Here is a 27,636-nt window from a genome sequence, read left to right as displayed (position 1 = left end):
GTTGTGCCATGGTTCTCAGTGGTATTCAGTATTGGATTTGCCCCCAAAATCAAACTTTGTATTAAGCACAAAAAGTTAATTGCTTTGCCACATATTTTGCAGTATTACTTTAGTGTCTTGTTGCAAATAAGATGCATGTTTTGGAATATTTTTTTATTCTGTACAGGCTTTCTTCTTTTCACTCTGTCAATTAGGTTATTATTGTAAAGTAACTACAATGTTGTTGATCCATCCTCAGTTTTCTCCTATCACAGCTATTAAACTCTGTAACTAAAAAGTCACTATTGGCCTCATGGTGAAATCCCTGAGCGGTTTCCTTCCTCTCCGGCAACTGACCTGTAACTTTGTAGTGCATTGATACACCATCCAAAGTGTAATTAATGACTTAATAACACCATGCTCAAAGGCAATGTTCCCTCAAATGTTTCTCGGCACTGAGCAAATTTCAGGTCTGATGAGCGCAAACTTGAACGTTGTGAAAATTCTGTGAAACTTCCAACGAGCACGTTTAATGTGAACACTTTAAGTTGCAGTTTTATCAGTGGCCAAGTAGGCTACTATGGCTATTTGATCATAACGTAGGCCTACCAGAGTGGCCTACAATAAAAAACAATGGAGAAAATGCATCCCATACCATTTTAACATGGAAATAACTATTCTATCATTCAGCCTATAGTAGCAGCCAATGTGTGGTGTTCAATGTAGGCCTACATTCCATGGCTTTTGAAAAAAACTTGCAGGGCTTGACATTAACCTGTTTATCCACATCCTTCAGACAAGGAGGTGACTGAAAATGGTGTTGTTTAATGCAAGAAACTACTTTACAAAATAAAATGCTTTATTGTTGACATACCATTATTACAGAGAATCAGACAAATTATGCTACCCTCTGCCTATTGGCTACTTAGCTTATTCAAGCCTGTCTCAAAATACAACACTGCCCCTTTAAGACAAAATCGCCATGGGCTGATAGAGTATTTCTTCTGCAGGAGACTACTGCCCTCACACGCGCGCAGCTTTGAGTGAACATTGCTCAAAGGAATATTCCATGTCTACTTTTGTGCCCCTTTTTGCGAGGCATAGGAAAACATCCCTGGTCTTTGTGGTTGAATCTGTGTTTGAAATTCACTGCTTGACTGAGGGACATTACAGATAATTGTATGTGTGGGGTACAGAGATGAGGTAGTCATAAAAAAAACACGTTAAACACTATTTTTGCACACAGAGTGAGTAAATGCAACTTATTATGTGACTTGTTAAGCACATTTTACCTCCTGAACTTATTTAGGCTTGCTATAACAAAGGGGTTGAATACTTATTGACCCAATGCATTTCTGCTTTTCTTTCTTTATTAATTTGTCAAATAAATTCCATATGTAATTCAACTTTGACATTATGTGTGTAGGCAAGTGACAAATAAATCTACATTTAATCCATTTTAAATTCAGTCTGTAATATAACAAAATGTGGAATAAGTCAAAGGGTATGAATACTTTCTGAAGGCACTTTTATATTTTTTGTTTAAAAAAATTGGGTCGGAGGCCCCCTAGTGGCCGCGGGCCATAAGCGACCACTTATGTCACTCATGCATGGAACTTCCCCTGATGTCTCTGCTCAAGCCTAGATGTCAGCATAAAGCTGAGTGACTCACTAATTTGTGGCTTTTGATCAAAAATAAGTAAGTACCAGCATTCTTTCTGATCGTCTTTAATAAAGAAATGTTTTGATCATGTTAATCTGCTCATGTTGTGTGTGTGTGTGTGTGTATGTGTTCATTTTTTGTGTGACGTGGTTACAATGAAGAATGTAAATTAAATTAAATAAATCCTATTCATAATGATTAATCAGATACTTGTGGCTAGCTGTAATTTTTCCTTAAAAAAATGTAAGATATATATTTTTTTACAATAATAAACATACACATAGAAATGACAACATGACACAAACATCAACTACATCACACCTGCTCAGACCCACATGCTCACCCCCCCCCCCCCCCCCCCCCCATCTCCAGCAACACTCTCCACCACATGGCCTAAACTACACCACTTAGTGTCTCTTTGTCACCCACTCACATTCAACATGTAGATAATAAAGCATTTTACTTTTCCATTGTGTTAACAACGGAGGATTGTTTGATTTCGTACGTTTTTTCAAGATGATTGACGAGAAAAGTAGCATCCAACCTGCACCCTCAAATGCTAGGTCTTGAAATATGCAAACAGATCAAAAGAAAATACTTTCTATCTCTACCCATAACTTTTGGACTTTATAACATTCCAAGAAGTCATAGATTATTATAGCTTGATGAAAAATGAACCTGGTTATCTAATTTCATTTACTGTGGGCCTAAGATCTATGGCTTTAACCTTCTGAATTAATGATTATATTGAAGAAAGAATCCGCCTCTTATGAGTTCTGAGAGCCGATCCGTTACTCAACAAAATAACATCAATTTATTTAGCCTAATAGTAGGCTATTATTCCTCTTTTCCGGCATGAATTAATTTGTCTGCATGTCTATTCAACATTTAGCTAAAAAAGAAACCATGCCATGAATAATGAACGATATATATATTTTTTTCACAATGCAATGCAGCACATTGACAACGCAAATCACTTTGAAAGACCCTTCTAATATTAGGCAACAAATAAAGCTCCTAAAATAATAACTTCAAAAACAGTCCATTCATCACTCTGATTTCTTCAAATTGCTGTGCAGGAAAAGGATATCATCCACTGTGCCTGGTTGCAGGCTTGCAGCTGGCTTCTCTCTGAAACGACACATCCCTCTGTAGGTGACAGTTTATCCTTTGGAACCAGACAACAACCAGGTGAAGAGTAGGCTGTTTGCTTGCCTCCAAGTCGAGTGTGAAGCGATAGAGGAACAACAAGATCCACAAGTATTCTTTCACAATAGCTGGCCTTATGTTATCGACAGTTTTGAGCTGGGAACTGTCCTACTCCATGGTGAATCACACCCTCTCCACGAGCACACGCTCTTTGTTGATGTAATGGGCTGTAGGGCACAAGTATCCTTTTTTTCGAAAATCGTAAAGAAACATTCACACCTCCATTAATTTACAAAAGGATAGTCTAACAGCTCGGACAGGTGTGAAAAATCCCCCAATTTGTGCCACTGTTTAGATTACCGATAGATGCTGCGGTCAGTCAGAGTTAAGTCATATTGTAAAGTGTAGCCTAATGGACAAAAAGAGCAAACTTACAAGGTATTCGATGCTTAAGTCCCATTTGGCTCGGTTGGTAAAGCATGGCGCTTGCAACGCCACAGTTGTTGGTTTGATTCTCATGGGGGACCAGTACAAAAAAGTATGTAAATGTATGTAAATCGTTCTGGATAAGAACGTCTGCTAGATGACTAAAGTTTTACATTCCTAACTCAATACCACAGACCTGATTTGTCCTCATGAAAAATGCATCAACCCCTACAAATATGTAAATGTATTATAATCCACATAATAATTCAAATGAAATGAGCTGTACCGAGAGAGAGACGGTGTATGCTACAGACGATCAGAAAGAATGTGTCTTTATCCCTGCATTATAGTATAATTTATTATGAACGAAAGCCACGAATGAGTGAGTCACTCAGCCCTATGCTGAAAAATATAGCTGTCTGCTGTTCTGAAACATAATCTTCAGTGCAGCATTGCATTGGCGCTTTTCCCTATATGTTGCTATGTGCATAATAGCGAAGTTAACCAGCATTTTGGTGTTGAGAACAACGCGGTAGAGGCAGCAGCGGAGAAACATCCCTTGCCTTAACTGTCTAAGAAAATTGAGGAGAGGAAACCCCAATTTAAATAGGTCTATAATCAAAAGCCTAACTGTTAAAGGTGCCTGGCTTATAAATCATCCATATATATTGACAGAAATAAGACAGATCCTGCTTCTGTTCCCTGTTTGAGTGTTTGTTTAATAGCCTACTGATTCTGTGAGGACCAAATATCTGGCTGTTTTTAATCTTTGCTCTGCTGTAATAAAGGCTTTTTGTAAAAAAATGTTAGAACAGACTTTCTGGTATTACTTAGAATGTATTTTGTGTTGTTTACACTGTTCTAAGAAGGCAGAAAAATGATATTGTAATCTAACAGCACCTGTCGTTAACACATAATATGCACACAGCTCTCACTCCTATACCCTCCTTTATCTTGATCTCCTTCTTCTTATTGTTATTATTATGATCCTCATTATAATAAGTCATGTCATTATCATTAGTAGGCTTCTTATAGTAGTAGCCTTGTATAACCAACAGCGAGCTGTAGGCCGAAGTGCCCGCCCTGTTTAGTCTTAATACCATAACGTTCTACTCATGAAGCTATGCCTGAAGCCTCTTTAGTCATAAGAGTTCCACCTAGTTGACAGATATTTAGGAGACTTCATGAGCTGTTCAAGTTGAGAGTTACCAGCAGGTGTCTTGATTATAGAAAAAGGCAGCGAGTCAGTGGTTCCTGTGCCATAGACAGGCATTTGCTTTGGTGTTGTTCAAATAACGTTTCTATATTTCTATATGATCAACCCATAAATAATCTAGACCTACATGCAACAGTAGCTTTTGTGTTTTTTACAATGATTTTACACAAGGCCTAATTCACATGATGTGCCTGAAAACTTAGAACCACTAGGCTAATAAATGATAAAATGTTCCTTTCGACTATTTCAGGAATCTATATATTTTTATTTCAAGTTATCCCTTTGGAGCGCAAGCAAAAGTGATTTAGAGTTGTTGAACGAGAGTGGCGAGTGTGTTCCGCGTTCATAATACTGTATGATTCAGAATATCCAAATATCAGAATTGGTTAAAAAAATGTTATGCATGCCAACATTTAAGGCAAGAATTAAGAGAAGGCAAAGTTATCATGTCAGGCAAAAATGATAGTTTTACCATTGCAATATTTGATGTACAGTCACATTCACTTTTTCATTGTCTGAAGTGTCTAGTAGAATTCACAGCTGGCGATGCCTCATCTGTGGGCCAGGTGCAAATCGTTCGGCAGCTTAAGCTATTGTTGTAAAACAAAACTAGCCATCCACCCTTGATGGGCTATAAGCAGGACAATAGACTTGCTGAGTTGATTTCTATTTTTAAGGACTTGAAATGTATTAATGGACGTTTTAGGTACCCTAGGCTACTGTAAAATGCATGCTCTTAGGCCTACAGCTCGATACAAGGCTACTAGTCTACTAAACCTACTAATGATAATGACATGACTTATTATTATAATGATAACAATATGAATAATTGTAATAAGAAGAAGATCAATAAGGAGGATAGGAGGAGTGAGTGATGTGTGCTAATTGCAGTATGTGTGTCTGTGTCAAACATGTGCTGCTAGATAAAACAAAAAACATCGGACCAATTTTTGGTTACGGTTTGGGTTTAGCGTAGGGTCGTCCCAAAGATCCCAAGAGGGTACTAACCTTAGTTAGCGGGCTAGATTGGGGTGGAAAAACGTGAATTGGATCCGTTTTTATTTTTTTTATTTAACCAGGTAAGCTAGTTGAGAACAAGTTCTCATTTACAACTGGTGTGCAAAAAAGCAGCAAAGTAAATAAAAACAATATGGGGATGAGGTAGGTCGATTGGGTGGGCTATTTACAGATGGACTATGTACAGCTGCAGCGATCGGTTAGCTGCTCAGGTAGCTGATGTTTAAAGTTAGTGAGGGAAATGTAAGTCTCCAGCTTCAGCGATTTCTGAAATTTGTTCCAGTCATTGGCAGCAGAGAACTGGAAGGAAAGGCGGCCAAAGGAGGTGTTGGCTTTGGGGATGACCAGTGAGATATACCTGCTGGAGCGCGTGCTATGGGTGGGTGTTGTTATCGTGACCAGTGAGCTGAGATAAGGCGGTGCTTTACCTAGCATAGACTTGTAGATGACCTGGAGCCAGTGGGTTTGGCGACGATTATGTAGCGAGGGCCAGCCAAGGTCGCAGTGGTGGGTGGTATAAGGCTCTTTGGTAACAAAACGGATGGCACTGTGATAGACTGCATCCAATTTGCTGAGTAGAGTATTGGAAGCTATTTTGTAGATGACATCGCCAAAGTCGAGGATCGGTAGGATAGTCAGTTTTACTAGGGTAAGTTTGGCGGCATGAGTGAAGTCCCTGACAAGTGGCAACCCATTCACGAAAACGTAACTACGAAGCTCTACTTTGTAACCTGCTGTGTTTTTTTTTGTGTCTCTGAAAACATTTTAATGACAGCTTGGGGAATACCCTTTGCAAAAAGAAAATACTGTATAACATCAGATTTCGAGGGCTTCACTAAAGGGCTGTGATGTTAACGTTACCACAGAGTCGAACGTTATTAGCACGACACTTGCTTTACATTTGGGCATAGCGTTCATTGATTGTCACGACACTCAACACCCTACCGTGACAATTCAAGTAACATTATAAAACTGGGTGGTTCGAGTCCTGAATGCTGATTGGCTGACAGCTGTGGTATATCAGACCGTAAACCACTGGTATGGCAAAACATTTATTTTTACTGTTCTAATTACGTTGGTAACCAGTTCATTATAGCAATAAGGCACCTCGGCGGTTTGTGGTATATGGACAATATACCACGGCTAAGGGCTGTATCTAGGCACTCCGCGTTGCGTCATGCTTAAGAACAGCCCTTAGCCATATACCACAAACCCCCGACGTGCCTTATTGCTTAAGAGTATGGCCAGTGCGCATTGCTGTCACTTTATTGAGCTGTCAACTCAGGACTCCACATAGAAACAGTAACAGCAAGTTCACAGTAGTTCACTCTCATCTCCTACTGGTGTAGTTGCGTTGGGTGATAGTATCCAGTCTTGCTGTAGCGCGCCAAGGCAAGATAAGCTTATAGCCATGTAAAGAGCACCCAATCCAGGACAAATAATGAAATGCGAAAAAAAAGTTGAATTCTACAAACAGCTTTTTTCCAAGCATTTTCTCCACATCTTAGATCAATCCTTCTTTTTTTGTTTACGCCAATACAAATACAGTATATCTGTAAAAGCCTAATATCAGCCGACAAAATCGTCTCCATGTAATATCTGTTATTGGGCGTGTAAGTCACAGTAGAGATATTATTGGTGGGTGACTGATAAATTGGCAGTTTGGGTGTTGGAGCTGTACTACTCACATGAGCAGGTTGCTAGGTGCAGACATGGACCTCTCCGCTCTACTCCTGGGACACTCATAGGGGTTACTGAAGGATCTCTTGCGCAGCATGGCCTTCACCAGGATCTGAAACACACACACACGTCTTAGAATCAGATGATTCACACACAGACGTGCAAACGCACACACAAACCTATGACCACAGAAACACATGTATGTACATCCATGAAGGCAGGGAGACACAAAGACATGAGTACACACACTTCAGACTCCTTACCACGGTGGACAGGCTGGGGACAAACTTGACAGAGTTCTGCACCTCCTCTTCAGTAACCTCCACCATACTGCAGTGGTCCTCCTCAAGAGGCAGAGGGTCACAACCATCCTGGGTCACCCACGGGTCCAACTGACAGAGACACACAGAACCAGAATGTCACAATGGTATGGTATGTGCCTGGACACAACTGGACAAATCCTACCATGAGAGATATGCCCATGCAGAAGAATCTAAAGTTACTGTAAGATCCTTGTCAAATCATTACTGGAGACGTGGATGATAAGACAACCTAATGAGGCTTCCTGAAATGATGGAACAGGACAAAAACACAGAGAAAAGCAAAAAGACAAAGCACTCAGAAAGCCTAGCTGAGAGAGAAGGGGAATAACTATCGCAATCATCTATTGGCCAGACTCTAGGGGATGCCATCGAGAGAGAGAGAGAGAGAGAGAGAGAGAGAGAGAGAGAGAGAGAGAGAGAGAGAGAGAGAGAGAGAGAGAGAGAGAGAGAGAGAGAGAGAGAGAGAGAGAGAGAGAGAGAGAGAGAGAGAGAGAGAGAGAGAGAGAGAGAGAGAGAGAGAGAGAGAGAGAGAGAGAGAGAGAGAGAGAGAGAGAGAGAGAGAGAGAGAGAGAGAGAGAGAGAGAGAGAGAGAGAGAGAGAGAGAATGACACCAGGGTGTCAGGTCTGGATAGTTCTTGCTTCCTCTATGTGTGTCAGTGGCTTTGAGTAAATTGAAGTATTTCATGGTAAGCTAATCAAAGATAGCAGCTAAGCCATTCTATTTTGATTTGAAACAGTCCATGCCCTTCTTTTCCATCCTTATTTTTCTTCCTTCCCTTCCTTCCTATTTCATTACCATGGCAATTTGGACTCGAAGGAATACAAATAATTTTTGAATAGGATGATATCATAATCAAGCATTGCAAATTTTGTAGATGTTTTAATTGAGAATGTTTGGTTGATAGGGGCCAATGTTTGTCAGTTTTGGTGGCAACCACCCCAAGACTAGATGTTAGACTCTGCTATCAAAGATCATACATTTTTCCAATATATACAAATCCCTTGCTCTATTCAGTAACCAGTGGAGGCGGCCACCCCCAGTCTCCCAGAGTTGTACATGGAGTAGTACCAGGACTTCTGGAACACATACAGATGAAGTCGGAAGTTTACATACACCTTAGCCAAATACATTTAAACTCAGTTTTTCACAATTCCTGACATTTAATCCTAGTAAAAATTCCCTGTCTTAGGTTAGTTATGAACACCACTTTATTTTAAGATTGTGAAATGTCAGAATAATAGTAGAGAGAATTATTTATTTCAGCTTTTATTTTTTCCATCACATTCCCAGTGGGTCAGAAGTTTACATACACTCAATTAGTATTTAGTAACATTGCCTTTACATTTATTATTGGGTCAAACGTTTCGGGTAGCCTTCCACAAGCTTCCCACAATAAGTTGGGTGAATTTTGGCCCATTCCTCCTGACAGAGCTGGTGTAACTGAGTCAGGTTTGTAGGCCTCCTTGCTCGTACACGCTTTTTCAGTTCTGCCCACAAATTTTCTATGGGATTGAGGTCAGAGCTTTTTGACGGCCACCACAATACCTTGATTTTGTTGTCGATAAGCCATTTTGCCACAACTTTGGAAGTATGCTTGGGGTCATTGTCCATTTGGAAGACCCATTTGCGACCAAGCTTTAACTTCCTGACTGATGTCTTTAGATGTTGCTTCAATATATCCACATAATTTTCCTTTCCTCATGATGCCATCTATTTTGTGAAGTACACCAGTCCCTCCTGCAGCAAAGCACCCCCACAACATGATGCTGCCACCCCAGTGTTTCACGGTTGGGATGGTGCTCTCGGCTTGCAAGCCTCCCCCTTTTTCCTCCAAACATAACGATGGTCATTATGGCCAAACAGTTCTATTTTTGTATCATCAGACCAGAGGACATTTCTCCAAAAAGTATGATCTTTGTCCCCATGTGCAGTTGCAAACAGTAGTCTGGCTTTTTTATGGCGGTTTTGGAGCAGTGGCTTCTTCATTGCTGAGCTGCCTTTCAGGTTATGTCAATATAAGACTTGCTTTACTGTGGATATAGATACTTTTGTACCTGTTTCATCCAGCATCTTCACAAGGTCCTTTGCTGTTGTTCTGGGATTGATTTGCACTTTTCGCATTCAAAGTATGTTAATCTCTAGGAGACAGAACGCATCTCCTTCCTGAGCGGTATGATGGCTGCGTGGTCCCATGGTGTTTATACTTGCATACTATTGTTTGTACAGATGAACGTGGTACCTTCAGGCGTTTGGAAATTGCTCCCAAGGATGAACCAGACTTGTGGAGGTCTACAATGTTTTTTCTGAGGTCTTGGCTGATTTCTTTTAATTTTCCCATGATGTCAAGCAAAAAAGCACTGAGTTTGAAGGTGGGCTTTGAAATACATACACAGGTACACCTCCAATTAACTCCAATTATGTAAATTAGCCTATCAGAAGCTTCTAAAGCCATGACATAATTTTCTGGAATTTTCCAATCTGTTTAAAGGCACAGTCAACTTAGTGTATGTAAACGTCTGACCCACTGGAATTGTGATACAGTGAATTATAAGTGAAATAATCTGTCTGTAAACAATTGTTGGAAAAATTACTAGTGTCATGCACAAAGTAGATGTCCTAACCGACTTGCCAAAACTATAGTTTGTTAACAAGAAATTTGTGGAGTGGTTGAAAAAAGAGTTTTAATGACTTAAACGTAAGTGTATGTAAACTTTCGACTTCAACTGTACATATCCACATTTATGTCTATTCTCCAGCACAACATCCAGTCCTTTAATGAGTACTTCTGCCAGCTTCAAGCCTTCTAATATTGGGAGCTGATGCGGAGGGCTGACTTTGAGAGAGAGGCCCGTATGCACCCAGTGGCACAGAAAATAAAGGCCTGGTCTGACTCCGGAGGACACTGCTGAGAACAGGAAGAGGTAGTGGAGCCTCCACAGATGAGGCAACATGAGAACTCTAACGAGCAGTGGCTCTTTTCTGATGAGGAGATGGAGGAACTGGAGGCCATACCCACAACCACACATAGCCCCTGGAGAGAGATGATCCGCTGACAACAGATCAGATTACAAGTTTAGAACTCCTTCTCTGTCACAGAGAGACTCGTAGGGAGAGATGATTCAGCCTTCACCTTTAGTTTTGGGACTTCGCTTACTTGAACTTGTATGTGAGCTTTAACACAAAGGACAGCTGTTGATCTGTTGATCTGGCAATCTACTGGGAGAACACGTTCAGTCATGCTCATGACCCATTCAGCACTGCCTGTTAATGAGTCCCATTGAAACTACCGTATGCAAGTAACCTCCTACAGTACCATTCGTCTAAGTCAGGGGGATGACGGTGGAGCCCTTGACTGGTTTCTCCTCCCCTCACCTTGATCTCAGGTATGGTGATCCTGGTGTCAGGGTTCTTGTCCAACATTTTCAGGATAAGAGTCTTCAACTCCTCACTGATCTCTGGCCTAAGAGAACACAGAGGTCAGATACACAGTGATCGGGGGGGGGGGGGGGGGGGGGTTGACAGTTCTTTTAACAGCAGTTATTGATCACGGTAATAGTCAAAAGAGTGACAGAACATCTTAGATATAGAGGTAGGAATGAACAGAGGTAGAAATCCTCAACAGTATCAGTCTTAAATAATGACAGTGGTGGTAGCTAAGCTAACCCAGGCAGTGTTGTTGTTTGCATCGAGATGGGCCCGTTATGTAATGTGATGTTGTTGTGTTTGGAGGACTAGGGAGCAGCATGCGATCTTCCCACACAGAACAGCTAAGGGTACACACCAGGCGCACGCACGCATGCACGGAGACTATTTCATTAAGCTGGGGATGACAAGATTACATGTCCTACACAGACAGGGAGACTATTTCATTAGGCTGGGGATGACAAGATTACATGTCTTCCCCACACATACTCCCACTGACACTCTCTCTGTTTCGCTGTGTTCCTCTCTCTGTCTCCCTCTCCCGTCTGTTTTTATCTCACTCTTCTTCTCTCTTTCTCGCCTATACCGGACACAGAGAATTAGAATTGCCTCCAGCCTACTTTTTGTCTGGCATTGGGTGTTTTTTCAGAGTGAAAGAGATAAGAGGATAGAGTGAACGAGAGAGGAAGGAGAGAAGAGGAGAGAGGAGACTGGGAGTGAGTGTTACAGTCTGCAGGTAAACACTACTGACACTCTGGTTTGGCTTCAGAGGGTCTGTTTTTTTATCACATTCAGTAGACAAAACACTAGGAACATCCCCATACTTTTGAAGGGTGTCTGTGCTTGTGTGAGAGTGACTCCTCTGAGCAACAGCTAAAGTTGGCAGCATCGGTTTCAACTCTGGGATGACTGGAACATCAAGTCTGTCTCATTTAATAAAGAGGAAGGAGGGGTGATGGAGTAATGGGAAAGAGAGAGAAAAAAAGAGAGACTTACGACTCTGGGAACTCCACACATTTAGTCCTGATCTTATTGTGTAGAACCAGGATGTATTCATCAATGAACGGACACTGCAAGTTGAAAAGCGAAAAGAGGAGAGGACAGACGAGAAGAGAGGTAAAAAAAAAGTGAGCGTTAAGAGTTATAATTCAAATTCGAAGAACATCTTGGGGCAAAACAAATCTGGATTCCTAGGTAAGAGCATACATTTGATGTGCACCAGACTGCACTAAAATGAAATGCTAAATGTTCCACTGTTCCATTAGACGTCTGTGAGAAGTTATACAGAGGGGCCAGCTGTGCTAGCAGAGACTCATGACTATCTATACATAGGAAAAAACCCTCTTCCACCACTTCTCCCATAGAACGTCACTGGAAAACAATAATGGTTGTTGGCAGGCTGGGAAGTAGTGAAAAGAAGAGAAAATGGACACAGAAATCAGCTGGCTTGCTTACCTTCCCAAACACAAAGCAGTAGACAGTCACTCCCATGGCCCATACATCCAATGCCTGAAAAACAATAGCAGTCAAATGGTAAGAGGAGCTGTACCAGTGAACACAGAGAAACACAGACTCATAGACTCAGAATAAGATTACACAGACATACATACAGACAGACACAAAAAGACAGACAGGTAGATACAGGCAGATAGACAAGCACTCAAGCACACACAAACGAACACACCCACACACACACACCGCTCATACCACTTTCCAAGTCCACTATCAACCCAACGAGTGTATCTCTAGGGACCTTTGCAGGGCAATCAGATAGGAAACAGAAGCAGAGAGCCAATCGAGCCTCAGCCTGCAGCCATCCATCAGTCTCATTCCTGCCCTGCTCTCTCTCTCTCTCTCTCTTCACCCCCCCCCTCTCTCTCTCTGTCCTCGATCTAATAGCTGTGTTCCAATGTGCAGCACACTGACTGACCAGGACACTCTCTCTCTGCCTGCTTGGCTTGCTTACTGGCTGGCCCGGCTGGCACTATGATTGATAAACCCAGCCCTCTGACCCCAGCCACTCTATTACACAGCCTATCTTTTATCAAATGAACCATTAGAGCACTGCACAGCCAATCTCTTCTATAAAGATACAGACAGGCTACTGCAATTTCAGAGCGACTGAGAGTGTGGCTTTTGTTTTGTGTTCTTTTAAACATCTTCCACTGAAATCAAATCATTTCGATTGTGTTTTGCTGCTGAGTATAGAATTAGCAGATGTCAATGATACAGTGTTTGCTCTCGAACAAGGCTCGGGGACTACTTGACAAATCAGAACAGGAGTGGCACTTGTACAGCACATGTTCCCTGAAGACAGACCGAAGGAAGGCTAGCGGCCTAGAGCACTTGTCTCCTACCCAATTCATACTCTGCTGACAGTTTTGTCTGTTGTGCAATTTTCTGTTCCAAGTTCCCAGTTGCAAGCATGGTCTTCCTGTCCGTGACCAAACCCATCAAATCAAACTGGCATTTGAGGATTATCCAGAAAAAAGCCCGAAAATGAATTAGTTATCTTATAAAGCGGGTGGGCTGATTAAATAGAAGCACAAAGAGATGAGCTGTTAGTCAGAACAGCAGAAAGATGCTGATGTGTGTTGTGCTGCCTAGTGATGGACTCTACTCTGCTCTCCTCTCCTCCTTTCCTCTCCTCTTGTCTCGCTGCATGACGCTTGTTGCTAAAGTATGCAGGGAGGGACACGGATAGAGAGAGAGAGAAGGAGGGATAGAGGTAGGCTTCCTCCTGGCATCGTTGGCCCCACAAATGCTCTCCTCTCCTCCCCTCTCTTCTCCTATCCTCCCCTCCCCTCTCCTCATCCACCGCTCTCCTCTCTGCTCCACTTTGATTGGTGGCGGCTCATTTTAATTTCATGGTTTTTATTCCTCTTCCTCCTGTTTTGCCTCCTGTTCCTCCGCTTGTTCCACGGCTCGGCTGGCTACAGGCCAACATCTACTGCAACCGATGCTGCCAACCCTTGAACATCCACAGCTCTATATAAACAGCCTGGGAAATATACATTTCCCATGTTAGAAATAATATTGTACTGCAACGAGAAAGCACACACACACACACACACACACACACACACACACACACACACACACACACACACACACACACACACACACACACACACACACACACACACACACACACACACACACACACACACACACACACACACACACACACACACACACACACTCTTTGACCCTACCTTTCCACTGAAGCTCTGGTGGATATCTGACAGGGTCTCTGGGGCCATGAAAGCAGGAGTCCCAGCCGTAGAGGAGAGCAGGGCATCGTTGCCCTCAAACTGGTTACTGACCCCAAAGTCAGCAATCTTCACATGGCCGTCATCCCCCAGCAGTACGTTAGCAGGCTTGATGTCCCGGTGGACTATCTTCTGGTAGTGCACTAAGGAGAATGGAGAGCGAGAATGAGAGATGGGCATTTTACAGGGTATTCCAGCAAAATAGCACCTTGTAGAACTTCGTATTCCATGGGCCTGCACCTGACCATTATGATTTGGCAAAGATCCAGCATTTTCCGTGGTCAGAAAATAGCAGGGCAATGCTAGTAAGGGGGGAAAGTGCGAGTGTTACTTCACGAAAGGCAGTATTTTTTGCCTTTCATTAAGTTTTCTTTGAAGAGGTAGGTAGGGTTTTAGATGTTTTTCTGAAGATGGACAGGGACTCTGCTGTCCTAGCTTCAGAGTGAAGCTGGTAACATCAATGGGGTGCCAGGACAGAGAAGAGCTTTGACTGGGCTGAGCGGGAGCTGCCAAGAGACCAGAGGTGGCAGAACGGAGTACTTGGGTTGGGGTGTAGGGTTTGAGTATAGCCTGAAGGTAGGGAGGGACAGTTCCTCTTGCAGCTCCGTAGGCAAGTACCATGGTCTTGTGGTGGAAGCGAGCTTCGACTGGAAGCCAGTGGAGTGTGCGGGGTGACATGTGAGAACTTGGGAAGATTGAACACCGCATAGCAATGATAGAAGAGACCGTATGAGGATATGACGGAGCTGAGTGACTTGTGTATAGAGAGAAGAGGAGAGGGCCTACAACCGAGCCCTGGGGGACACCAGTAGTGAGAGTACGTGGTGCAGACAGAGATCCTCCCCACGTCACCTGGTAGGACTGGTCTGCCAGGTAGGCTGCAATCCAAGAGTGTGTAGAGCCTGAGACACCCAGTACTGAGAGGGTGTAGAGCAGGATCTGATGGTTCATGATGTCGAAGGCAGCGGATAGATCTAGGAGGATGAGAACTGAGGAGAGAGTCAGAATTGGCAGTGTGGAGAGCCTCCGGGATACAGAGGAGCGAAGTCTCGGTTGAGTGACCCCCGTCTTGAAGCCTGACTGGTTACGGTCAAGAACATCGTTCTGTGAGAGATAGCGAGAGAGTTGGTCCGAGACAGGGAATGGTGACTTTGGCCATTTTGAAGTGAGAGGAGCCAGTGGTCAGGGATGAGTTGATGAGGAAAGTGAGAATGTCTCCAGAGATGGTCTGGAGAAGGAGGGGTTGGGGTCGAGTGGGCAGGTTGTTGGGCGGCCGGACTTCACTAGTTGCAGGATTTCATCTGGAAAGAGAAAAAGTTCAGGAAGGTAGGGCAAGAGAGGAGGGCCGAGCCGGCTGGGAAGAAAGTGCAAGTCATAAGATGCAGAACGGGAGCAGAGTAGGGTCGAAGAGGCAGAATCAGGAGACAGCAGCTCCTCTACTTCTAATACCAGGAAAATAGGAAGACATCTTACTCATTATACAGTTTAGTCATTTGGCAGATGCTCTTATCCAGAGCAACTTACAAGAGCAATTAGGGTTAAGTGCCTTACTCAAAGGCACATCGACAGATGTTTTACGTAGTTGGCTCAGGGATTCAAACCAGAGACCTTTCGGTTACTGGCCCAACACTTTTAACACCTACCTACCTACCTACCTAGGGATGTGCATCTTTCCCTTTCAAGATGATTCGATACGTATTTAGATACAGTGGCATGCTAAAGTATTCACCCCCCTTGGCAATGTTCCTATTCTGTTGCCTTACAACCTGAAATTCAACTGAATTCTTTTGGGGGGTTGTATCATTTGATTTACACAACACACCTACCACTTTGAAGATGCAAAATATTTGTTATTGTTAAACAAACAAGAAATAAGACAAAAAAACTGAAAACTTGAGCGTGCATAACTATTCACCCCGCCAAAGTCAATACTTTGTAGAGACACCTTTTGCAGCAATTACAGCTGCATGTCTCTTGGGGTATGTCTCTATAAGCTTGGCACATCTAGCCACTGGGATTTTTGCCCATTCTTCAAGACAAAACTACTTCAGCTCCTTCAAGTTGGATGGCTTCCGCTGGTGTACAGCAATCTTTAAGTCATACCACAGATTCTCATTTGGATTGAGGTCTGGGCTTTGACTAGGCCATTCCAAGACATTTAAATGTTTCCCCTTAAACCACACGAGTGTTGCTTTAGCAGTATGCTTAGGGTCATTGTCCTGCTGGAAGGTGAACCTCCGTCCCAGTCTCAAATCTCTGGAAGACTGAAACAGGTTTCCCTCAAGAATTTCAGTGTATTTAGAGCCATCCATCATTCCTTCAATTCTGACCAATTCTGACCCAGTCCCTGCCGATGAAAAACATCCCCACAGCATGATGCTGCCACCACCATGCTTCACTGTGGGATGTTGTTCTCGGGGTGATGAGAGTTGTTGGGTTTGCGCCAGGCATAGCATTTTCCTTGATGGCCAAAAAGCAAAATGTTAGTCTCATCTGACCAGAGTACCTTCTTCCACATGTTTGGGGAGTCTCCCACATGCCTTTTGGCGAACACCAAACGTGTTCGCTTACTTTTTTCTTTAAGCAATGGCTTTTTTCTGGCCACTCTTCCATAAAGCCCAGCTCTGTGGAGTGTACGGCTTAAAGAGGTCCTATAGACAGATACTCCAATCTCCGCTGTGGAGCTTTGCAGCTCCTTCAAGGTTATCTTTGGTCTCTTTGTTGCCTCTCTGATTAATGCCCTCCTTGCCTGGTCCCTGAGTTTTGATGGGTGGCCCTTTCTTGGCAGGTTTGTTGTGGTGCCATATTCTTTAAATTTTTTAATAATGGATTTAATGGTGCTCTGTGGGATGTTACTGATATTTTTTTATAACCCACCCCTGATCTGTACTTCTCCACAACTTTGTCCCTGACCTGTTTCGAGAGCTCCTTGGTCTTCATGGTGCCGCTTGCTTGGTGGTGCCCCTTGCTTAAGGATGTTGCAGTCTCTGAGGCCTTTCAGAACAGGTGTATATATACTATATGTCACAGATCATGTGACACTTAAATAAAGTCCACCTGTATGCAATCTAACTAATTATGTGACTTCTGAAGGTAATTGTTGCACCAGATCTTATTTAGGGGCTTCATAGCAGAGGGCGTGAATACATATGCATGCACCACTTTTCCGGGGGTTTTTTGTTGAATTTTTTGAAAACAAGTAATTTTTTTCATTTCACTTCACCAATTTGGACTATTTTGTGTATGTCCATCACATTAAATCCAAATAAAAATCCATTTAAATTACTGGTTGTAATGCAACAAATGTAGCCTATGTTTTGGTCGTTCCACTTTGTTTCTGAAATCACCATTACCCACTAATTAACTTGTCATTTTTGCAGATTAAGTGTTTGAGTTAGTAATGAGATCAAACAGGAGCTAGTTTTTGGTTCTACCTGGAACCAAAAAGGGTTATTCAAAGGGTTCTCCTATGGGGACTGCAGACAAACCCTTCTAGATAGTACCTTTTTTTCTAAGAGTGTAGCCCAAGCTTTGCCATGCTTCTACAGAAGCCTACAGAGCACATTAGATTGGATTTTATTGTCCTCCAAGAAGGAAATTAATTTCCACATGCTTGTACATAGACATAGAGACCAACAACAAACCCATACACCCAATCATAACATTTACAATAACAAACCAAACCAAATTTCCCTACTGTATAGAGAGCATACACTTCCTACGTAGCCCATTATCTACAACGGTACTACAGTACAGTTTACCTATTGATGTACTGATTGTGCTCATAGACCTGTGAGCCAGACCACACTCTAAAATGGCCTTAGAAAGACCACAGTCTAAAATGGCCTTAGAAAAGCCCTAATTGGTTATGAGCTCAATGGCGCTGAGGGGAGATTGTGTGTGACACACCAGAACAGAGAAGCCCTTTAAGACCTGAACATACTGTGGCTGGATGGGAGATAGATGAGGGATGAGTGGAAAACACAAAGAGAGGGAGGAAATTGAATCGGAAGTCTACCAGGCACACTGTTCAGTTCAATGGAGGCAGTGGTGGTGGCTGGCTTCTCCTCTCCACTGAGATTGATATAGGGGTAGTGGGGTAGTCTGGTAGCTCAGAGCGAGAGCCTCTGCTGGTACCTACAATCATGTATACATGTATGTGGGTACTTACAGTGCTCCATGCCCAGGATATCAAGGACGATCTCTCTCAAGTAGAGGCAAGGAGGGGAGGAGGAGCAGTAAGGGAGGAAGAGGGGAGGAGAGGGAGGAGTATGATGCTGCTACTCACAGTACTCAATGCCCAGGACAATGTCTCTGAAGTAGAGGCGTGTTTGCTCCTCAGTGAAGGGGCTGTCTGTGGGGACCTCCATCACTGGACTGGGACCGCATCAGGAACCAACACACAAATACACAGAGAGAGTTAGCAAGAGAATAAGACAGAGAGAGAGACAGACAGATGGAGAGACAGAGATACAGGGAGACAAAGATTGATCTTTTTGTCATTAACCGCTGGAAGGATACCAGTTAAGCTACTTTAGTTCCATTCCATATGGCATTTGAATACAGCCTGTATACAGTGGGGAGAACAAGTATTTGATACACTGACGATTTTGCAGGTTTTCCTACTTACAAAGCATGTAGAGGTCTGTAATTTTTATCATAGGTACACTTCAACTGTGAGAGACGGAATCTAAAACAAAAATCCATAAAATCACATTGTATGATTTTTAAGTAATTAATTTGCATTTTATTGCATGACATAAGTATTTGATCACCTACCAACCAGTAAGAATTCCGGCTCTCACAGACCTGTTCGTTTTTCTTTAAGAAGCCCTCCTGTTCTCCACTCATTACTTGTATTAACTGCACCTGTTTGAACTCGTTACCTGTATAAAAGACACCTGTCCACACACTTTTAGATTCCGTCTCTCACAGTTGAAGTGTGCCTATGATAAAAATTACAGACCTCTACATGCTTTGTAAGTATGAAAACCTGCAAAATCGGCAGTGTATCAAATACTTGTTCTCCCCACTGTATATAGATCCAAATCCAAGCACACTCTGGAGCAGATTGTACAAACAATAATGTTACACAAGACAAACACACAACCTCCCACGTCACTGGCACCCAAGGACCAGAACAGCACCACCGGTAACAGCTCAATGTCTCCTGCTCACATAGACAAGACTTCATTTAATTCAGGGCTTAAATGGAGCATGACCAATCTGTCCAGGCTATCCACAAAATGGTAGAGACTAGAGACATAGCTATCGTCTGTTACTGATTGTTAATTATCTATGCTTAGTCACTTTACCCCTAGCTACATGTACAAATTACCTCGACTAACCCGCACCCCCGCACATAGACTCGGTACCGGTACCCGCTGCATGTAGCCTCGTTGTTGTTATTTTATTGTGTTACTTATTATTATTTTATACTTTTGTTTATTTGGTCAATATTTTCTTAACTCTTCTTGAACTGCACTGTTGGTTAAGGGCTTGCAAGTAAGCATTTCACAGTATGGTATACACCTGTTGTATTCGGAGCATGTGACAAATAAAGTTTGATTTGATTTAACCACCAAATCACTAATCAGCTAGCTACAACACTCAAATGTGTCTGAAGTCCTCCATTTCATTACATGACTCCAACTAAATGGCTATATCCTGAGTGTGTATAGATGGAAGGAGAAATGGAATTGAAGTTAAAGGGAAACTGTGTTTCCATCTCCTCTCCGGGAAGAAATAGGCCATTACTAATATGCAGACTGAGAAAAACGAATCTATCTATTCTCTCACTCTCTCCCCCCCCCCCCCCCCCCCTTCTCTCTCCTTACCTTTCCACTTCTCTCGGTTCTCTGTCTGGCAATGGATGGTCAGTACCTACTCTGGAGATCAAATAATCACTTCTCTCTCTCTACCTCACTCCTCTCCTCTCTCCCCTTTTTCTTTTCCTCTCCTCTCTTTCTCACTCTCTCTGTCTGAGTAACAGTTAAATAGGCAATAGGTGGATTAGCTGGGAAAAGTTGACCTTCCATTGAAGCAAAATGTCATGATTCAGAAATAACTCCCCCATGCGACAACCTCAATTTCTTCTGTTTTCTTTATAATGTCATAAAGCCATTAGCTTCACATCAAAGTGACTTCTTGGGAATAGTATTACTAATAGCTGATCATGTGCTGTGAAAGTCCTGCCTACTTCCTGGATCATGTCCCATAGTGTTTTTGAATGGGATTCACAAAAGGTTTAACCTTTTGTGTTAAATATAACTTTACATACTGTTTATCTTAAATGACAGCATTTTAATAAATTTGATGATAATACTATTGAATCCCATTCAAAAACAATATGAGACATGATCCAGGAAGTAGGCGGGACTTTCGTAGAGTATAGCTGATATTAATATCACTTTTGCGTCTTTGCTGTCCAACGCGTCTAAGGTCCAAAATGTCTTTGGGTCCATTTTTCTACAGGAAGGGATGTAGAATTATTAACTGGACATGAAAGGGTTACCAACAGAGCCCAACCAGTGGGGCAGAAAGTGTAGAGAAACCCTGGTGCAGTGGTGTAGTGCTAATACCACTGGTAATAACTGTCAAGTGTAAAACATAAGCACATAATGAATCCCTCTGGTGAGAGAGAGAAGGGGGGAGGGAGCAGTGAACAAACACAGGCACTACATCAGCTTTGAGTAATGAAGGAGAACACCGGAGAGAGGGAAGAGAGGAGAAGGGGGATGAGGGGAAAAGGGAAGAGGGGATGGCAACCTGGTCTCAGAGCATTTCATTAGTCTGTATGTAAATCCGAGCAGTGCTGGAAAGTACTTAAGTAAAAAATACTTTAAAGTACTACTTAAGTAGTTTGAGGTATCTGTAATTTACTTTATTATTTCTATTTTTGACAACTTTTACTTTTACTCCACTACTTTCCTAAAAAAAATTACTTAATGTACTTTTTACTCCATACATTTTTCTTGAAACCCGTTTCATTTTGAATGCTTAGCAGGACAGAAAAATGTTCCAATTCACACACTTATCAAGATAATATCCTTGGTCACCCCTACTACCTGTGATCTAGCAACTCACTAAACACAAATGCTTCGTTTGTAAATTATGTGTTGGAGTGTGCCCCTGGCTATCCGTAAATTTAAAAAACAAGAAAATTCTGGCGTCTGGTTTGTTTAGTACAAGGAATGGGAAATTATTCATACTTTTACTTTTGATACTTAAGTATATTTGAGCAATTACATAAAGTTATATTTAAGTTTATGTAATTAAGTATATTTAAAACCAAATACTTTTAGACTTTTACTCAAGTAGTATTTTACTGGGTGACTATCACTTTTACTTGAGCCATTTTCTATGAAGGTATCTTTACTTTTACTCAAGTATGACATTTGGGTAGTTTTTCCACCACTGAATCCGAGACACTCCATTTAGTATATCAAATCAAATCAATACAACATGTATATAGACCTTACAGTGAAATGCTTACTTACAAGCCCTTAACCAACAATGCAGTTTAAAGAAAAATAAGTGTTAAGAAAGTATTTACTTAAAATAAACTGAAGTAAAGAAGAAAAAAAGAAAAAAGAAAAAGGGGAAAAAAAGAAAAATACCAAATAATAAAATAACAGTAACAACGCTATATACAGGGGGTACTGGTACAGAGTCAATGTGCGGGGGGCAATGCAAATTGTCCGGGTAGCCATTTGATTAGCTGTTCAGAATTCTTATGGCTTGGGGATAGAAGATGTTAAGAAGCCTTTTGGACCTAGACTTGGTGCTCCGGTACCACTTGCCGTGCAGTAGCAGAGAGAACAATCTATGACTAGGATGACTGGAGTCTTTGACAATCTTTAGGGCCTTCCTCTGACACCGCCTGGTATAGAGGTCCTGGATGGCAGGAAGCTTGGCCCCAGCGATGTACTGGGCCGTGCGCACTACCCTCTGTAGCGCCTTACGGATGGATGCAGAGCCGTTGCAGTACCAGGCAGTGATGCAACCAGTCAGGATGCTCTCGATGGTGCAGCTGTATAACTTTTTGAGGATCTTAGGACCCATGCCAAATCTTTTCAGTCTCTTGAGGGGGAATAGGTGTTGTGGTGCCCTCATCACGACTGTCTTGGTGTGTTTGGACCATGATAGTTTGTTGGTGATGTGGACACCAAGGAACTTGAAGCTCTCAACCTGCTCCACTTCAGTCCTGTCAATGAGTGCGTGCTCGGCCCTCCTTTTCCTGTAGTCCTTGATCATGTTGAGGGAGAGGTTGTTACCATACTGCCAGGTCCCTGACCTCCCTATAGGCTGTCTCATCGTTGTCGGTGATCAGGCCTACTACCACTGTTGTGCCGTCTGCAAACTGTGGAGTGCAATAGAGATTGCGTCATCTGTGGATCTGTTGGGGAAGTATGCAAATTGGAGTGGGTCTAGGGTTTATGGGATAATGGTGTTGATGTGAGCCATGACCAGCCTTTCAAAGCACTTCATGGCTACAGACGTGAGTGCTATGGGTCGGTAGTCATTTAGGCAGGTTACCTTCTTGTTCTTGGGCACAGGAACAATGGTGGTCTGCTTGAAACATGTTGGTATTACAGACTCAGTCATGGACAGGTTGAAAATGTCAGTGAAGACACTTGCAAGTTGGTCAGCGCATGCACTGAGTAACGTCCTGGTAATCCGTCTGGCCCTGCGGCCTTGAGAATGTTGACCTGTTTAAAGGTCTTACTCACATCGGCTACGGAGAGCGTGATCACATAGTCGTCAGGAACAGCTGGTGCTCTTATGAATGCTTCAGTGTTGCTTGCTTCGAAGCGCGCATAGAAGACATTTACCTCATCTGGTAGGCTCGTGTCACTAGGCAGCTCGCGGCTGTGCGAGAATGTGATATGTTACATTTCATATGGTATGTATTCATTTGTAGAAGTCCATCCCCCATTTCGTATGAGATGTTACGAATTACAATACGTATTACATGTTACGAAATCGCACAATATGTTACGAATTAGCAAAACGTACAATATGTTCAGAATTTGCTAAACTTATGATATGTTACAAATATTGCTAGGTGGCTAGGTTGCAAATGTTTGATAGCTGGCTAACGTTAGTGAGGCTAGGTGTTAGGGTTAATGTTTGGGTTAAGTTTAGGAGTTAGGTTAATTGGATAAGGTTAGGGGAAGGGTTAGCTAAAACGGTTACATTTAAGGTTAGGGAAAGGGTTAACTAACATGCTAAGCAGTTGCAATGTAGCTAAAAAGTAGTAAGTAGTTGAAAAGTTGCAAATTAGCTAAAGCATAAGTTGTCCATAATGAGATTTGAACTCGCAACCTTTGGGTTGCTAGATGTTCGCATTATGTGCCCCAACCATTCACCCCGACCAACCACTCTAGTTTTGTTTTTGCATTAAGTAACCATGTGTCTTTTGTAACCATACCAAACATAACATATCATACTAATTTAAGTATCCTGAATTTACATGTACTATGTCATGTCTAGTCTATGAGACCAGAATGGGGGTGGGGATAAGGCTTTAATTATTGTTGCAAAAAGTGCTACTCACCCCTTTGGCATCAAATCAAATACTGCAGGAGAGGGAGAGAAGAGAAACACAGTCTACATACGGTGCATTCAGAAAGTATTCAGACCCCTTCCCTTTTTCCACATTTTGTTACATACAGCTTTATTCTAAAATGGATTAAATAAATAAAACATCTCATCAATCTACATACAATACCCCATAATGACAAAGATAAAACAGGTTTTAGACATTTTTTCAAATGTATTAAAAATAAAACGCAGAACTACCTATTTACATAAGTATTCAGACCCTTTGTTATGAGACTCAAATAAAATAAAATTTGATTGGTCACGTACACATGGTTAGCAGATGTTAATGCGAGTGTAGTGAAATGCTACACTCGAACTTGAGCTCCGGTGCATCCTGTTTCCATTGATCATCCTTGAGATGTTTCTAGAACTTGATTGGAGTGCACATGTGTTAAATTCAATTGATTGGACATGATTTGGAAAGGCACACACCTGTCTATATAAGGTCCTACAGTTGACAGTTGCTTGTCAGAGCAAAAACCAAGTCTTGAGGTCGAAAGAATTGTCCTTAGAGCTCAGAGACAGGATTGTGTCGGGGCACAGATCTGGGGAAGGGTACCAAAACATTTCTGCAGCATTGAAGGTCCCCAGGAACACAGTGACCTCCATCATTCTTAAATGGAAGAAGTTTGGAACCAGCAAGGCTCTTCCTAGAGCTGGCCGCCCAACCAAACTGAGCAATAGGTAGAGAAGGGCCTTGGTCAGGGAGGTGACCAAGAACCCGATGGTCACTCCGACAGAGCTCCGGAATGGAGATGGGAGAACCTTCCAGAAGGACAACCAACTCCAACTTCATGGTAGAGTTGTCAGACGGAAGCCACTCCTCAGTAAAAAGGCACATGACAACCCACTTGGAGTTTGCCAAAAGGCACCTAAAGGACTCGCAGACCATGAGAAACAAGATTCTCTGGTCTGATGAAACCAAGATTGAACTATTTGGCCTAAATGCCAAGCTTGACATCGGAGGAAACCTGGCACCATCCCTACGGTGAAGCATGGTGGTGCCAGCATCATGCTGTGGGGGTGTTTTTCAGTGGCAGGTACTGGAAGAGCAGTCAAGAGTGAGGGAAAGATAAACGGAGCAAAGTCCAGAGAGATCCATGATGAAAACCTGCTCAGAGCGCTCAGGACCTCAGACTGGGGGCGAAGGATCACCTTCCAACAGGACAATCACCCTAAGCACACAGCCAAGAGAACGCAGGAGTGTCTTCGGAACAAGTCACTGAATGTCTTTGAGTGGCCCAGCCAGAGTCCAGACTTGAATCCAATCGAGACCTGAATATAGCTGTGCAGCGACAGTCCCCATCCAACCTGACAGAGCTGGAGAGGATCAGCAGAGAAGAATGGGAGAAACTCCCCAAATACAGGTGTGCCAAGCTTGTAGCATCATACCTGTCACGATTGTCTTCTTTAAAGAGAGTGGACCAAGGCGCAGCGTGTGCAAAATACATCTTCTCTTTATTTTGAAGATGAACATGAAACGAAACACTTATACAAACTATACAAAACAACCGTGAAGCTACAAACGAAAGTGCACACACAAGCTACTTACGTTCAACATAGACAATTCCCCACAAACAGCTAAAGCCTATGGTTGCCTTAAATATGGCTCCCAATCAGAGACAACAATAACCAGCTGTCTCTAATTGAGACCCGATTCAGGCAACCATAGACTTTCCTAGATACCTACACTCAACCATAGACAAAGCTAGACTTCTATAGTAAACATAAACCCAACTACTCTAATAAACCCCCTAAACCTTACAACCACCCTAGACACTACAAAAACACATACATTCCCCATGTCACACCCTGACCTAACTAAAATAATAAAGAAAACAAATAATACTAAGGCCAGGGCGTGACATAACCCCCCCTTAAGGTGCGAACTCCGGGCGCACCAGCATAAAGTCTAGGGGAGGTTCTGGGTGGGCGTCTGTCCACGGTGGCGGCTCTGGCACTGGTCGTGGTCCCCACCCCACCATAGTCACTACCCGCTTTCGTAGCATCCTCCAAATAACCACCCTCCACATTAACCCCACTGGATTAAGGGGCAGCACCGGACTAAGGGGCAGCACCGGACTAAGGGGCAGCACCGGACTAAGGGGCAGCACCGGACTAAGGGGCAGCACCGGACTAAGGGGCAGCACCGGACTAAGGGGCAGCACCGGACTAAGGGGCAGCACCGGACTAAGGGGCAGCACCGGACTAAGGGGCAGCACCAGGATAAGGGGCAGCACCAGGATAAGGGGCAGCTCCGGACTGAGGGACGGCAGCTCCGGACTGAGGGACGGCAGCTCCGGACTGAGGGACAACACCGGGCTGGCTGGCGGATCCTGGCTGGCTGGCGGATCCTGGCTAGCTGGCGGATCCTGGCTGGCGGATCCTGGCTGGCTGGCGGATCCTGGCTGGATGACGGCTCTGGCGGATCCTGGCTGGATGACGGCTCTGGCTGGTCATGGCTGGATGACGGCTCTGGCTGGTCATGGCTGGATGACGGCTCTGGCTGGTCATGGCTCGCTGACGGCTCTGGCTGGTCATGGCTCGCTGACGGCTCTGGCTGGTCATGGCTCGCTGACGGCTCTGGCTGGTCATGGCTCGCTGACGGCTCTGGCTGGTCATGGCTCGCTGACGGCTCTGGCTGGTCATGGCTCGCTGACGGCTCTGGCTGGTCATGGCTCGCTGACGGCTCTGGCTGGTCATGGCTCGCTGAAGGCTCTGGCTGATCCGGTCTGGCGGAAGGCTCTGGCTGATCCGGTCTGGCGGAAGGCTCTGGCTGATCCGGTCTGGCGGAAGGCTCTGGCTGATCCGGTCTGGCGGAAGGCTCTGGCTGATCCGGTCTGGCGGAAGGCTCTGGCTGATCCGGTCTGGCGGAAGGCTCTGGCTGATCCAGTCTGGCGGAAGGCTCTGGCTGATCCTGTCTGGCGGAAGGCTCTGGCTGATCCTGTCTGGCGGAAGGCTCTGGCTGATCCTGTCTGGCGGAAGGCTCTGGCTGCTCCTGTCTGGCGGAAGGCTCTGGCTGCTCCTGTCTGGCGGAAGGCTCTAGCGGCTCCTGTCTGGCAGACGGCTCTGTAGGCTCATGGCAGACGGGCGGCTTTGCAGGCTCATGGCAGACGGGCGGCTTTGAAGGCTCAATACAGACGGGCAGTTCATGCGGCGCTTGGCAGACGGACAGTTCAGACGGCGTTGGGCAGACGGGCAGTTCAGGTGCCGTTGGGCAGACGGACAGTTCAGGCGCCGCTTGGCAGACGGACAGTTCAGGCGCCGCTTGGCAGACGGGCAGTTCAGGCGCCGCTTGGCAGACGGGCAGTTCAGGCGCCGCTTGGCAGACGGGCAGTTCAGGCGCCGCTTGGCAGACGGGCAGTTCAGGCGCCGCTTGGCAGACGGGCAGTTCAGGCGCCGCTTGGCAGACGGGCAGTTCAGGCGCCGTTGGGCAGACGGCAGACTCTGGCCGGCTGAGACACACTGTAGGCCTGGTGCGTGGTGCCGGAACTGGAGGTACCGGGCTAAGGACACGCACCTTCAGGCTAGTGCGGGGAACAACAACAGGGCACACTGGACTCTCAAGGCGTACTATAGGCCTGATGTGTGGTACCGGCACTGGTGGTACCGGGCTGAGGGCACGCACAACAGGGCGAGTACGGGGAGAAGGAACAGTGCGTACAGGGCTCTGGAGACCTAACTAAAATAATTAAGAAAACAAAGAAAACTAAGGCCAGGGTGTGACAATACCCAAGAAGACGCAATGCTGTAATCACTGCCAAAGGTGCTTCAACAAATTACTGAGTAAAGGGTATGAATACTTATGTAAATGTATTATTTATGTTTTGTTTTTTTGTGCAAAAATTTCAAAAAAACAGTTTTTGCTTTGACTTTACAGG

At 43.9% G+C, this 27,636-nt stretch overlaps 1 protein-coding gene across 4 annotated transcripts in view; it reads right to left on the bottom strand.

Annotated features, from left to right (window-relative positions):
* Positions 1-27,636, bottom strand: part of LOC129822080 (calcium/calmodulin-dependent protein kinase kinase 1-like) — a 150,397-nt gene that overhangs the window by 35,343 nt on the left and 87,418 nt on the right. For 3 of the 4 annotated variants that reach the window (XR_008754446.1, XM_055879980.1, XM_055879994.1), the window contains exons 7-14: positions 23,709-23,730; positions 18,438-18,526; positions 14,093-14,292; positions 12,333-12,386; positions 11,874-11,947; positions 10,827-10,914; positions 7,394-7,522; positions 7,139-7,242 (exon numbers count right to left, since the gene is read on the bottom strand). Coding sequence is in view for 3 of the 4 variants with exons in the window: in XM_055879980.1 (XP_055735955.1) it covers positions 7,139-7,242; positions 7,394-7,522; positions 10,827-10,914; positions 11,874-11,947; positions 12,333-12,386; positions 14,093-14,292; positions 18,438-18,526; positions 23,709-23,730 (760 nt within the window). In the remaining variant the exon portion in view is untranslated. Of the gene's footprint in view, positions 1-7,134; positions 7,243-7,393; positions 7,523-10,826; positions 10,915-11,873; positions 11,948-12,332; positions 12,387-14,092; positions 14,293-18,437; positions 18,527-23,708; positions 23,731-27,636 lie in introns of those variants that run through there. The other variant, XM_055880004.1, reaches the window with a different exon arrangement.

The sequence above is a fragment of the Salvelinus fontinalis genome, chromosome 2 (assembly GCF_029448725.1).
Source record: "Salvelinus fontinalis isolate EN_2023a chromosome 2, ASM2944872v1, whole genome shotgun sequence".
Taxonomy (NCBI): Eukaryota; Metazoa; Chordata; class Actinopteri; order Salmoniformes; family Salmonidae; genus Salvelinus; species Salvelinus fontinalis.
The sequence above is the reverse complement of the archived record's forward strand: the minus strand, read 5'-3'. Positions and strand labels throughout refer to the sequence as shown.